Source organism: Aquarana catesbeiana, linkage group LG04 (assembly GCF_042186555.1).
Source record: "Aquarana catesbeiana isolate 2022-GZ linkage group LG04, ASM4218655v1, whole genome shotgun sequence".
NCBI lineage: Eukaryota > Metazoa > Chordata > Amphibia > Anura > Ranidae > Aquarana > Aquarana catesbeiana.
The window spans coordinates 526,849,212-526,861,383 of record NC_133327.1 but is presented as its reverse complement, the minus strand read 5'-3'; the positions used below and the strand labels follow the sequence as shown (position 1 = coordinate 526,861,383).

Sequence of the window (12,172 nt, the reverse complement as noted above, 5' to 3'; positions counted from 1 at the left end):
TGTGTCAAAGTCAACAATCAAGAGAAGACTTCACCAGAGTGAATACAGAGGGTTCACCACAAGATGTAAACCATTGGGGAGCCTCAAAAACAGGAAGGCCAGATTAGAGTTTGCCAAACAACATCTAAAAAAGCCTTCACAATTCTGGAACAACATCCTATGGACAGATGAGACCAAGATCAACTTGTACCAGAGTGATGGGAAGAGAAGAGTATGGAGAAGGAAAGGAACTGCTCATAATCCAAAGCATACCACCTCATCAGTGAAGCATGGTGGTGTTAGTGTCATGGCGTGGGCATGTATGGCTGCCAATGGAACTGGTTCTCTTGTATTTATTGATGATGTGACTGCTGACAAAAGCAGCAGGATGAATTCTGAAGTGTTTCGGGCAATATTATCTGCTCATATTCAGCAAAATGCTTCAGAACTCATTGGACAGCGTTTCACAGTGCAGATGGACAATGACCCGAAGCATACTGCAAAAGCAACCAAAGAGTTTTTTAAGGGAAAGAAGTGGAATGTTATGCAATGGCCAAGTCAATCACCTGACTTGAATCTGATTGAGCATGCGTTTCACTTGCTGAAGACAAAACTGGAGGGAAAATGCCCCAAGAAGAAACAGGAACTGAAGACAGTTGCAGTAGTGGCCTGGCAGAGCATCACCAGGGATGAAACCCAGCATCTGGTGATGTCTATGCATTCCAGACTTCAGGCTGTAATTGACTGCAAAGGATTTGCAACCAAGTATTAAAAAGTGAAAGTTTGATGGGTGATTGTTAATCTGTCCCTTTACTTTTGGTCCCTTAAAAAGTGGGAGGCACATATTCAAACTGTTGTAATTCCTACACCGTTCACCTGATTTTGATGTAAATACCCTCAAAGTAAAGCTGAAGGTCTGCAGTTGAAGCTCATCTTGTTCGTTTCATTTTAAATCCATTGTGGTGGTGTATAGAGCCAAAAAGATTAGAATTGTGTTGATGTCCCAATATTTATGGACCTGACTATATATATATATATATATATATATATATATATATATATATATATAATCTCACAAAAGTGAGTACACCCCTCACATTTTTTGTAAATATTTTATTATATTCTTCCATGTGACAACACTGAAGAAATTACACTTTGTTATAATGTAAAGTAGTGAGTGTACAGCTTGTATATCAGTTTAAATTAGCTGCCCCCTCAAAATAACTCAACACACAGCCATTAATGTCTAAACCGCTAGCAACAAAAGTGAGTACGCCCCTAAGTGAAAATGTCCAAATTGAGCCCAAAGTGTCAATGTTTTGTGTGGCCACCATTATTTTCCAGCACTGCCTTAACCCTCTTGCGCATGGAGTTCACCAGAGCTTCACAGGTTGCCACTGGAGTTCTTTTCCACTTCTCCATGATGACATCACGGAGCTGGTGGATGTTAGAAACCTTGTGCTCCTCCACCTTCCATTTGAGGTTGCCCCACAGATGCTCAATAGGGTTTAGGTCTGGAGACCTGGTTGGCCAGTCCATCACCTCTACCCTCAGCTTCTTTAGTAAGGCAGTGGTTATCTTGGAGGTGTGTTTGTGGTCGTTATCATGTTGGAATACTGCCCTGCAGCCCAGTTTCCGAAGGGAGGGGATCATGCTCTGCTTCAGTATGTCACAGTACATGTTGGCCTTCATGGTTCCCTTGATAAACTGTAGCTTCCCAGTGTCAGCAGCACTCATGTAGCCCCAGACCATGACACTCCCACCACCATGCTTGACTGTAGGCAAGAGATACTTGTCTTTGTACTCCTCACCTGGTTGCAGCCACACATGCTTGACACCATCTGAACCAAATAAGTTTATCTTGGTCTCACTAGACCACAGAACATGGTTCCAGTAACCCATGTCCTTAGTCTGCTTGCTTTCAGCAAGCTGTTTGCGGGCTTTCTTGTGCATCATCTTTAGAAGAGGCTTCCTTCTGGGACGACCGCCATGCAGACCAATTTGATGCAATGTGCGGTGTATGGTCTGAGCACTGACAGGCTAACCCCCCACCCATTCAACCTCTGCAGCAATGCTGGCAGCACTCATACATCTATTTCCCAAAGACAACCTCTGAATATGATGCTGAGCACGTGCACTCAACTTCTTTGGTCGACCATGGCGAGGTCTGTCCTGAGTGGAACCTGTCCTGTAAAACCACTGTATGGTCTTGGCCAACCTGTTGCAGCTCAGTTTCAGGGTCTGGGCAATCTTCTTATAGCCTAGGCCATCTTTATGTAGAACAACAATTCTTTTTTTCAGATCTTTAGATAGTTCTTTGCCATGAGGTGCCATGTTGAACTTCCAGTGACCAGTATGAGAGAGTGAGAGCAATAACACCAAATTTAACACACCTGCTCCCCATTAACACCTGAGACTTTGTAACACTAACAAGTCACATGACACCGGGAAGGGAAAATGGCTAATTGGGCACAATTTGGAAATGTTCAATTAGAGGTCTACTGACTTTTTTCGCCAGCTGTTTAGACATTAATGGCTGTGTGTTGAGTTATTTTGAAGGGACAGCAAATTTACACAGTTATACAAGCAGGTAGTGCTTTGTTTGGGATTGAAACCAACGACACTAGCACTGCTAGGCAGAAGTGATAATCACTTAGCCACTGTGCTACCCATTTGCTGGTTTCTCAACAAGATGCTAGACCACACTCAAATTCTTGCTTGGATTTATTATCATCAAGTACACACAGGGTCAATCAATGAAGGTAATTATATTGACAACTTGATACATCTTTTCATGCCACTTATATAGGTATTTTAACATAACACTTGTTATGACTATTGTCATATAAATCCTATGACCATTAATATTTTTTTTTTATTTGATTAATGCATTTATAATTATAGAAATTAGACAATGAGAATATCCCATTGTCTAATGATCTTGAATAACATTTCTCTACAACTGCCAATGACTTATTGTTGTTGTCTGTCATTTAGAACATTCAAAATATATAAAAAAAAAAAAAGCAATAAAAACAAATGTATGGCACTGAATAAAACAGACCTACAAGTATATAATGTTTCTAATATTTAGAAAAATTATTTTTATAGAGTCATTTTGTCTTGTTCTGTCCTTACTGCAAGTTACCCAGTGACCTTTGTGCAGTTTGACATGTAGCTACGGTAGGAAGAAAAGGGTGGGTGAAAATAAGAAGAAATATACATTTAGAACACATGTATTATAACAAATAAACAGAGCTGCTGTTTGGTGTAACAGATAAAGTACATTTGTAAATCTAAAGCTCATCAATGATGATGTCAGGTATTTACCTCCACTTGAGCTCAAATGTGTTAGCTGGGCTTCTAGATACATCAAGCTGATCTCTCACAAACATATTAAAAAATGTATCATTTACTTTAATACAACGCTAATAAAAGTGTGCTTGTTCATTGAACAGAAGGAAATCTTGTATTCCTGAAAAACTGGCTGGTGGTATGAATGGATGATAGAGTGTACAGAGTTCAGCATTCTGGAGAATGTAATGTATAGCATAGCTTACATAGTGCAGTAAACAACCTTAAGAAACATGGAAGCTGGTCATTTCCATGCAAAAATGAAAAGACTACAAATTCATTTTAATACAACATATGATTGCTGTTTCATCAGAACATTGCATAAATCTTTTATTATGGATTAAGCAGCGACTGTGTAGTCAGTTTATTTTAAAGATGGGGTATACTAATAATCGTTATCATTTTAAACAGTTATTACTTATCAAACATCTGAAAAGATGATCACATATTGAACATAAATAATGCAGAATATACTAGACAGTTTTCTCAAGGTTGTTTTAAAAATAATGTATATGGCTGATGGTGAAGTAACTTCTGATATTTTGGATTTACCAGGCTCTTCATGATGAGTTAGCACAATCACAGAGGTACACTGTTCTGGTTCAGTTGTCCGCATCTTTGTATCCAACCTCCACTGAAAGTGGCATAGAGTCAATGAGGAGTCGTCTAGAGGATTTGTCCCAAAGATGGAATAGTTTACCCAATGCTGTTTCCAAAAGGTTTGTAATTTCCCTCTTGTTTATTGCACAATTACTAGCAGAGTATCTGTATGTAAAGAAATTGGAAAATATGCCCACTAGCCAAAATGCTTTTGTGTTATACTTTCTACAATACATTGTTGCTTCACCATTACTGTTTATATCACCTTTTTTTAGGATCTGTGTTTTGGAGTCTGTCCTAAGTGAGCATCAGAAATTTGATGACATGTTGCTGGAATCATCCCTCTGGGTTACACAGTTTCTTCGAGAACTTCAAGAAGCTGCTGAAATCATTACCTCTAAACAAGATGCTGCTGTGACTTTAAATGAGGTATTCTTCTTTTCTAATACACTTGAAATATTTGCACATCAAGCCAATTGTACACATGTACTGTATTCTCATAGTAATGTTGCATTATGTGCTATGCCGCGTACACACGGGCAGACTTTTCAACGGACTAGGTCCGACAGTCTTTCCGACGGACTTTGCAGCGTAGGTCCGACGGACTTTCAAACGAACGGCTTGGACACACACGACCACACCAAAGTCCGACGGATTCGTACGTGATGACGTACGACCGGACTAAAATAAGGAAGTTGATAGCCAGTACCCAATAGCTGCCCTAGCGTCGGTTTTAGTCCGTCGGACTAGCATACAGACAAGCGGATTTTTCGATCGGACTCGAGTCCGTCAGAAAGATTTGAAACATGTTTTATTTCTAGGTCCGTCGGACTTTTGGTCCGCTGGAGCCCACACACGATTGAATTGTCCGACGGAGTCCGGTCCGCCAGACCAAGTCTGCCGGAAAGTCCGCTCGTGTGTACGCGGCTTTAGGCTTTACTTTAAATCTGTCAACCACAACTAATAGTTTAGTTTTGGTAGATGCTGAACAGTTAAAACTGCCTACCCTTTCATATTTGTTTTGGATTCCATGACTATTTTGGTGGAGATCCAATTTTCGCTTTCAGATTTTTAATTTTGTTTTTATTTTGAAATATGCAACAGGAATAATGGCAATACCCACTGGTGGGCAGAACATTTTAAATGCCAGGAAAGGAACTATGGTTAGGACATCTTGTTGCTGAAGTGGTATACAAAGCCAAAGAGGGGGAAACACCTATCAGACTTGACCTATAAAGTAAAATATCACTTTCAATTTACAGATGGACTTCGCCTGCAAAGTACAATTATTTTGTGAGTAATTGCATACTTCTTTATCCCACAGAAACATATAGCAGAGATGAAAAAACAGCAAGAAGAAATCAGTCACCTGAAAGAACAATTTGCCAAGTTATGCACCTTCACAGTTTCAGAGGATCATTCCCTTCTACAACAAAGAGTCAATGACTGTGTACAGCTATATGAAGAAGCAGCTCAAGTCACAGAAAGACGTCAAGAATCCCTATCCAAATTAGGAGACTTCTTAAGAATTTATGCAGACACTCTAGGAGTCCTTCAAACCTTAAAAGAGACAGTAGTGGGAGCAGTCAGCTTGGATAAAGACAAATCAGATGCCCTTGAAAAAGACATAAATGTTGTTTCACAGGACATTGACAAGATAGCAGGCGTGTCTGCAGCTTTAGATACTGCACTTACCAAAGCACAGTATAACCTAAAGAACTCTATTTCTGAGCAGAGAACTTCTTGTAGAGCACTGTCTGACAATCTAAGTCTAGAATTAGAAAAAGTACAGACATTACTTGGAACAAAGCTAAGTGAAGCAGAGGTTCTTGAAGCTCTGTGGAAATCATTTATTGATTGCAGAGAGAGGCTTCTCAAAACTATTGAAGACATTGAAGAAAAAGCAGACAGCGAGGAGATGAAAGAGCCAGCCCTACAAGCATTTCAGAAAAGGTAACAAACAAATAAATTAACTTTTTCTTGCCTCTTCAAGAAGAGTTTTTTAAAATAACATTCTGTTCAACTAAACAAAACTTACAGTAGTACATGCAGTACCTTTTTTACTATTGACTTGTTTACCTTTTAGTTGTAATTTGTACAGCATAATTGCACTCCAATCCAGATTCTTGTCATGACTTTAACCCTTTCTTAGCATGTTTCTAAATATATTTCATTCTCTTGAAAGCATATAGTATGCATTCTATACAGGTCATTCTACCAAGTGCATGGACAAGGTATCAGGCCTCTTACACTCCTAGTGCTGCTTTAAATTATGCTGGGAGGCATCGTAGAGTAAAATGGATATCCATGTCTCCAGCTCAGCAAATACATTTGGGACATCATCCATTTATGGTGTCCTCTGGTGCAAGTGTCAGATCACGGACAAAACTGGAAACTTGAAACAAGTTGGGCAATGTATATTCCATCTTCTTCATAAATCAAAGCTACTACAGAGCTTAATAGAATAATCCAGATCCAGTGCATTTAAATGTGAGCCTACCCCTTAAGAAATAATAATAAATTCCCCTTGTATCAAATATTATGTTAAGTTTTAAATACTCTGTGGGTGAGTTTTAAGTTAGAACTTTACTGTTATGAACAAAATCCTGTAAACCCTCCATCAGATGTCCAATATGCAGCACCCTATGCTCCATAATGCAATATTCCAAGTCCATGCCCAATAAGAGTCTCTTTTGAGATTAATGGCCATCGCAGACACATGTTCTCAATGAAAAAACCTGTTTGTTAAATGACTGGCTCATGTGTTTGGACATAATGTGATTGTAAAACAGAACACCACAAGATCTAAATGTTGCCCCGATAGCATTGAAAAAACCCATGTGCCTGCTTGTAAGTTCTGTTGTTAAAGTATATGTTAACCATCATGATGTAAAACAACCCATTCAGTTTAAAGTAAAAATGGAATTTAAAACATTTGTGTATATACAGTGATCTCCTGTAGGTTTTGTAAGTTTGTCCACTTACAAAGAAATGAAGGGTCTATAATTATCATAGGTGTATTTTAAATGATAGAGACAGAATATCAACAAAAAATCCAGAAAAAACACATGATACAAATGTTATACATTGAGTTGCAGTTCAGTGAGTAAAATAAGTATTTGATCCCTAAGCAAAATATGACTTAGTACTTGGTGGAGAAACCTTTGTTGGCAAGCACAGAGGTAAAAAGCTTCATCTTGAGCCACTCCTTTGTTTCCTTGGTGTTTTGTTTTGGGTCATTGTCATGTTGGGAGACCCATCCATGACCCATCTTCAGTGTTCTGGCTGAGGGAAGAAGGTTCTCATCCAAGATTTTACAATATGTGTCCCCGTCCATTGGCCTCTCAGTGCAGCAAAGTACCTTTAGCAGAGAAACAGACCCAAAGCATAATGTTTCCACCTCCGTGCTTGACTGTAGGAATGGTGTTCTTAGGGTCATAGTCAGCATTTTTCTTCCTCCAAACACGGTGACTCGTGTTAAAGTGTTACTAAACCCAGGAGCCTGCATTCACTATATCTGGTCTCCCACAGTACACACAACAAAGAAGTGCAATTATTTTAGTGAATAGAAACTGCTAAATACCTTTTCTCATCAGCAGTATATAGTCTCCTTGCCTGTGTGCTCAGTCTGTGTAGATACTGTAAAATGCCTACAATGTGCATGGCGTCAAATGACAATTATGGGTTCTACATGTATACACTGTAATGAAATTGAACTTAAACCCAAGCACTGTATGAAATAAATGCTAACCGCTTCTTCAAAATGTGTTGTTGGACATTTACTAGTGCGTGGATGTTTCTGTTTCAAGTGCTAGTGCTACTCTTATGTACATTTGTGTACTGTAGTTGTTGTATTAATTTCAAAGTGGCATTTATTTATATCCTATTTATGCATTTAATAAAATATACTTTTTTTATTCAAAATGAATACAGGTTAACATTTTTTAATGAACTGGAGGAGGAAATTAATTCATATCAGCATGAAAGACAGTGGCTGATGGACAAAGCAAAGCAGATTGCTCAGAAGGATTTATCTCTGGCAGCTGAAGCAGACAAAGAATTGAATGGACTGAACATTACTTGGGAAGATACTAAGAGGCTTATCAGTGAGAGGTACGAAATACATTATTGACATGGTAATCTGCAGCATATTATATATAAATATATACAGTATATTATATTCTATATCTCACAAGTCCAAAACAAGGGCTACAGCATACATAAAATGTATTAAAAGTCCATCAACATAAATATTACAAATTGGCAGTTTGTAAATTTCTTTTGTTGATGGATGTTTAATAAATCACATGTATGGTGCAGCCCCTGCTTTGGATTTTTGCTATATATCAAGCCTGCAATCAGCTTCTAACTTCAGCTTGTTCAATTGAGCTATGACATTAAAACCTAGAAGCTGATTGGTTCTTTGCAGAGCTGCACCAGAATTTGCACTCTCCAGTTTTAGTAAATCAACCACCCCATAGTGTCCAAACAACAAACTTTAGTAATCCATTAGATATCATTAAATGGAAAAAAAACTTTAGATACATATACAAAGTGTCCATGATGTAACCCATACATACAAACCAGCAACTTGCTGTATATTTTGACCTCCAGCAGAAGAAGGCCAGTGTAGACTTAATATGCTGTTTTTTGGTCTACGCAACACCCTTCTCCTATCAATCAATAAACCATCCTCTCCAATTAGCATTAAGCATTAGAAAACATAGGGAACCTAAATCATGTGGCCAGTAGATTGTTTTAAAACAAAAAAAATAAATAAGAGATATACTGTGAGATTGCATCTCATATTCACAATGCTTCCAGGCCCTATGTGTTTCGTCCAATCAGACTTTCTTTTTCAAGAGGTACTTATCTCCCAAGATATAAGCCTTACCACTTTAATAAAAATGAAGTGGAGTACCTGATCACCAATAAATATGTCAGTATAGTATTTGAAATCTCAGATCCAGATCAATGATAATGTAATGGTACGTTCCTTTAGAAATTCATAAAAAGTTTTTGAATGTTCCTCCAATTCAGTGAACTATATTTGTTTCTCTTATTTCAGTCAAGAGCAGTGTCTGGCACTTATTGAACTAATGAAAGAGTATGAACATGTAAAATCCTTTATAATGAAGGTTTTAGAAACTGTGGAAAATATGATCACAATCAAATCCACTTTAAAAGATCAGGAGGAAATCCGCCGCACCATAGCAAAAGTAAGAAAATATCTTTAATGTAATGTTATTTCTATTTTAGTATTCTACGTCATATATAATACATTTTAAACTGCTCCCAGTTTCTAGTATTTTTTAATAAAATGGTTTGAAGGTGAATCCACTCTGCAGAGAATGATACAATCCATGAACATCTACTGCCTGAACTTCTAAATTGTAATTCTCCACAGATCAGAGTGATCTACGTGGAAGTATTCAAGAGAATCCAAAATTGATGAATCTGTGACTATTCTACTTCAATCATTACAACTAGTTAAAGCGGAGCTCCACCCAAAAGGGGAAGTTCTGCTTTAGGTACTCCTCCCCTCCTCCCCTGCCACATTTGGCATGTTAGTTTTTGTAATTGCTGACTTTTAATAAGGACAAAAATGACTGGAGCTCCGCTTTAAATTTGCTTAGATAGATGGGCCAGGCATTAAAGAGGCAGTGTAGGAACAACACAATCAGAAGACACTTACCTGCCAGAGCCTAGAAGGTGATCATGCAGCATTTTGGATCTCGTGGCCTGAAGCTAAGGTACATTTCAGCAGGACACTGATACCAGCAGGATCTTCAGTCAAGAGTTGCTATGGGTCATGTTACTTGGTACGGTGTCTTCAGCCTGCATTAGGGTAAAAAACATTCTACCACTTTACTAGGCTACATGTTTTAAGGAACAGGGTCAGGGGTTCCCAGCCCCGTGACAGGACTCATGCTTGCTGTCAGAGCCTTCTGCTCCCCCCTCCTGGAAGCGGGGTTAGGCCTGTCCCCCTCACCTCCCCTTTTTGTATCTTTTTTTGGCTCCTAGTGCCCTCTCTATAAGGTACCGGTTTTCTTGTTTAAGCATTACTCAATATATACTCGGCAAATGCTCCCTTGAACACCTAGCCTCAATGTTGGATCTGGTCAGCTGATTATTGGTGTTTTCACTTTATGTGACTTTTGTTTTGGTGTCCATATATACCTTCTCCTTTTGCAATGCTATGTACTGCTGCTCTATACCATAAACCTTCTTTGTTGTAATCATCTCACGATTCTCCAATAAAAATGGAGTAAAATTAAAAAACATTCTACCACTTTCTGTGCACTCCCCCTAGCTAAGTGCCTATCATAGTCCCCTATCGATTCAGCGTTGCGCCTGGCTGCATCTGCTCTCTCCCTTCTCCTCACTCTCAGAGGCTTAGCCAAGAGCAGCAAAAGCCATTGGCTCCTGCTGCTGTGGGTCAAATCCTCTGAGGAGTAAGGGGCCAAGCCATGCTGCACTGTTTGTGTGTCTATGGATGCACATAGCCCGGTACACCCCCAAAGGAAGTGGCTTCCTATGGTGGTGCCCAGAGAAGAGGAGGAACGAGAGTGCTGGCAGGGGACCCCACAAGAGGAGGTTTGAGGCCACTCTGTGCAATACCGTTGTGTATAACATGGTGTGTATAACATGTTTGTTATTTTAGAGGAAAAAAAAGACTTCACAATCTCTTTAACTCAGATTGTCATATTTCCTTTTTATAGTCACTCTAAAATTTTGTTTCAGGTTTGTATGGTTGTACTAATAATTAGTGGAAAGTCCAAAAGCAAAATTCTAAGTTAATTACTTAAAAAAAAGATTAGAGAAAAACTCCAGGCAAAACTAAATACATGGTTTACATACATATACAGTATGTTTAAAAGCAAACGGATTTGTAATTCTGTACAGCCTTGTGATTTGCTCATAATTGTTACGTTGCAAAGCCAGGCAAGCTACATAATGTACCTATTTCCTGGTTCAGCAAAAAAGCATCTAATGTCACCTATTCACAAAGATGGATTAAGGCCAAATGGGATCCTAGGCTAGGTACTGTAGTAGCTTTGTACCCTCCTTGTCTTTTTGATTAACTTTGATAAGGAATGCAATAGGCACAGAAGAGACACATTTTCAATATCTGTAATGACATGGCCCAGTCAGACATTAACTACCTAAAAGCGCATTGTTCCTTCAGAAGTGACAGGTTTGTATATATCATGAAGGTTGTAACAGGGTTCCCTTAACATCAACCTTTTCCTGTTGTGCTTCCTTTAGTGCCTTGCCTCTAGCTTGGCTATTCCACAATGAGTCTGCGTCATCATCAGTGTCCATTTATCAGGGATGTGATGCAGGAAACAGTATATCTGTACAGGGCAACAACATAACTGAAAAATAAAGTAAAAGAGTGTTCCTGGCTGTGCAATGGCTTCTTTTTCAAATAAGATTTTTTTTCTAAAGTTTAGTGAAGGAAGTTAACTGCAGCTTGTAGTTGTATATGAAGAAGGGGTTACTTCAAACTTGCAGTCCATCACTGGCTACGGCCCAACAAGCTTACTTTAAAATATATTTCTATCAGACTACAAAACTAAAACGTACAAATTGTAACTCTTCATCCTTCCCCCAACTCAGTCGTAGCACTCTGTTATTGTTGCTTTTGTGATTATGTTCGCTAATTTTAGACAACATTGTTTACTTAGCATGAATCAGCCAAGAATGAAATCACGGAGAACCAGAAAGAACTTGACGAGTTCACCAACAAAGGAAAACGTTTATTGGTGGAACTTAAGAGAATTCATGGCTGTGATGCAAGACCAGTGAAAAAAGATATGGACTACTTTGTGGACCAATGGCTTGATGTAAGATAACTCTGCTGATATATTAAAGTCTTCTAATCTTTTCTTTCTCTGTGCTATTTAAAGCCTGCTCTTTTTTTTTTATTCGTTCAACCCAGCAGACTGAATGAAAATAACTGAAGAGCTTGAGAGGAACTTGTTGTACTAACTATACAATGTTCGTACAGCGATCTCCCCTCTGAGCTATTGTTTTCTGACAGAAGGACACCCCCCCAGGTTACACTGATCAGCGCTCGCAGTCATTGGCTGCCATGCCAATGCTGATCAGATACCGATCAGCTGCTGGTTTTCCAGCATGCTTGTTTGACAGAAGCCAGTCGTGAGCTCACGTTCTGCAAGACAAGGACCTGTACACACAGGCCGAATGTTGTATGGTTTCTACTGCACCGGCT

The 12,172-nt window shown here is 38.9% G+C and overlaps 1 protein-coding gene across 1 annotated transcript in view; it reads left to right on the top strand.

The window, feature by feature from the left end:
* The window catches only part of SYNE1 (spectrin repeat containing nuclear envelope protein 1), a 513,156-nt gene that overhangs the window by 197,928 nt on the left and 303,056 nt on the right, over positions 1 to 12,172 (top strand). Inside the window, 6 exon segments of the mRNA XM_073627830.1 lie at positions 3,889 to 4,052; positions 4,209 to 4,362; positions 5,258 to 5,886; positions 7,867 to 8,046; positions 9,002 to 9,152; positions 11,625 to 11,783. Of these exon segments, the coding sequence (XP_073483931.1) occupies positions 3,889 to 4,052; positions 4,209 to 4,362; positions 5,258 to 5,886; positions 7,867 to 8,046; positions 9,002 to 9,152; positions 11,625 to 11,783 (1,437 nt within the window).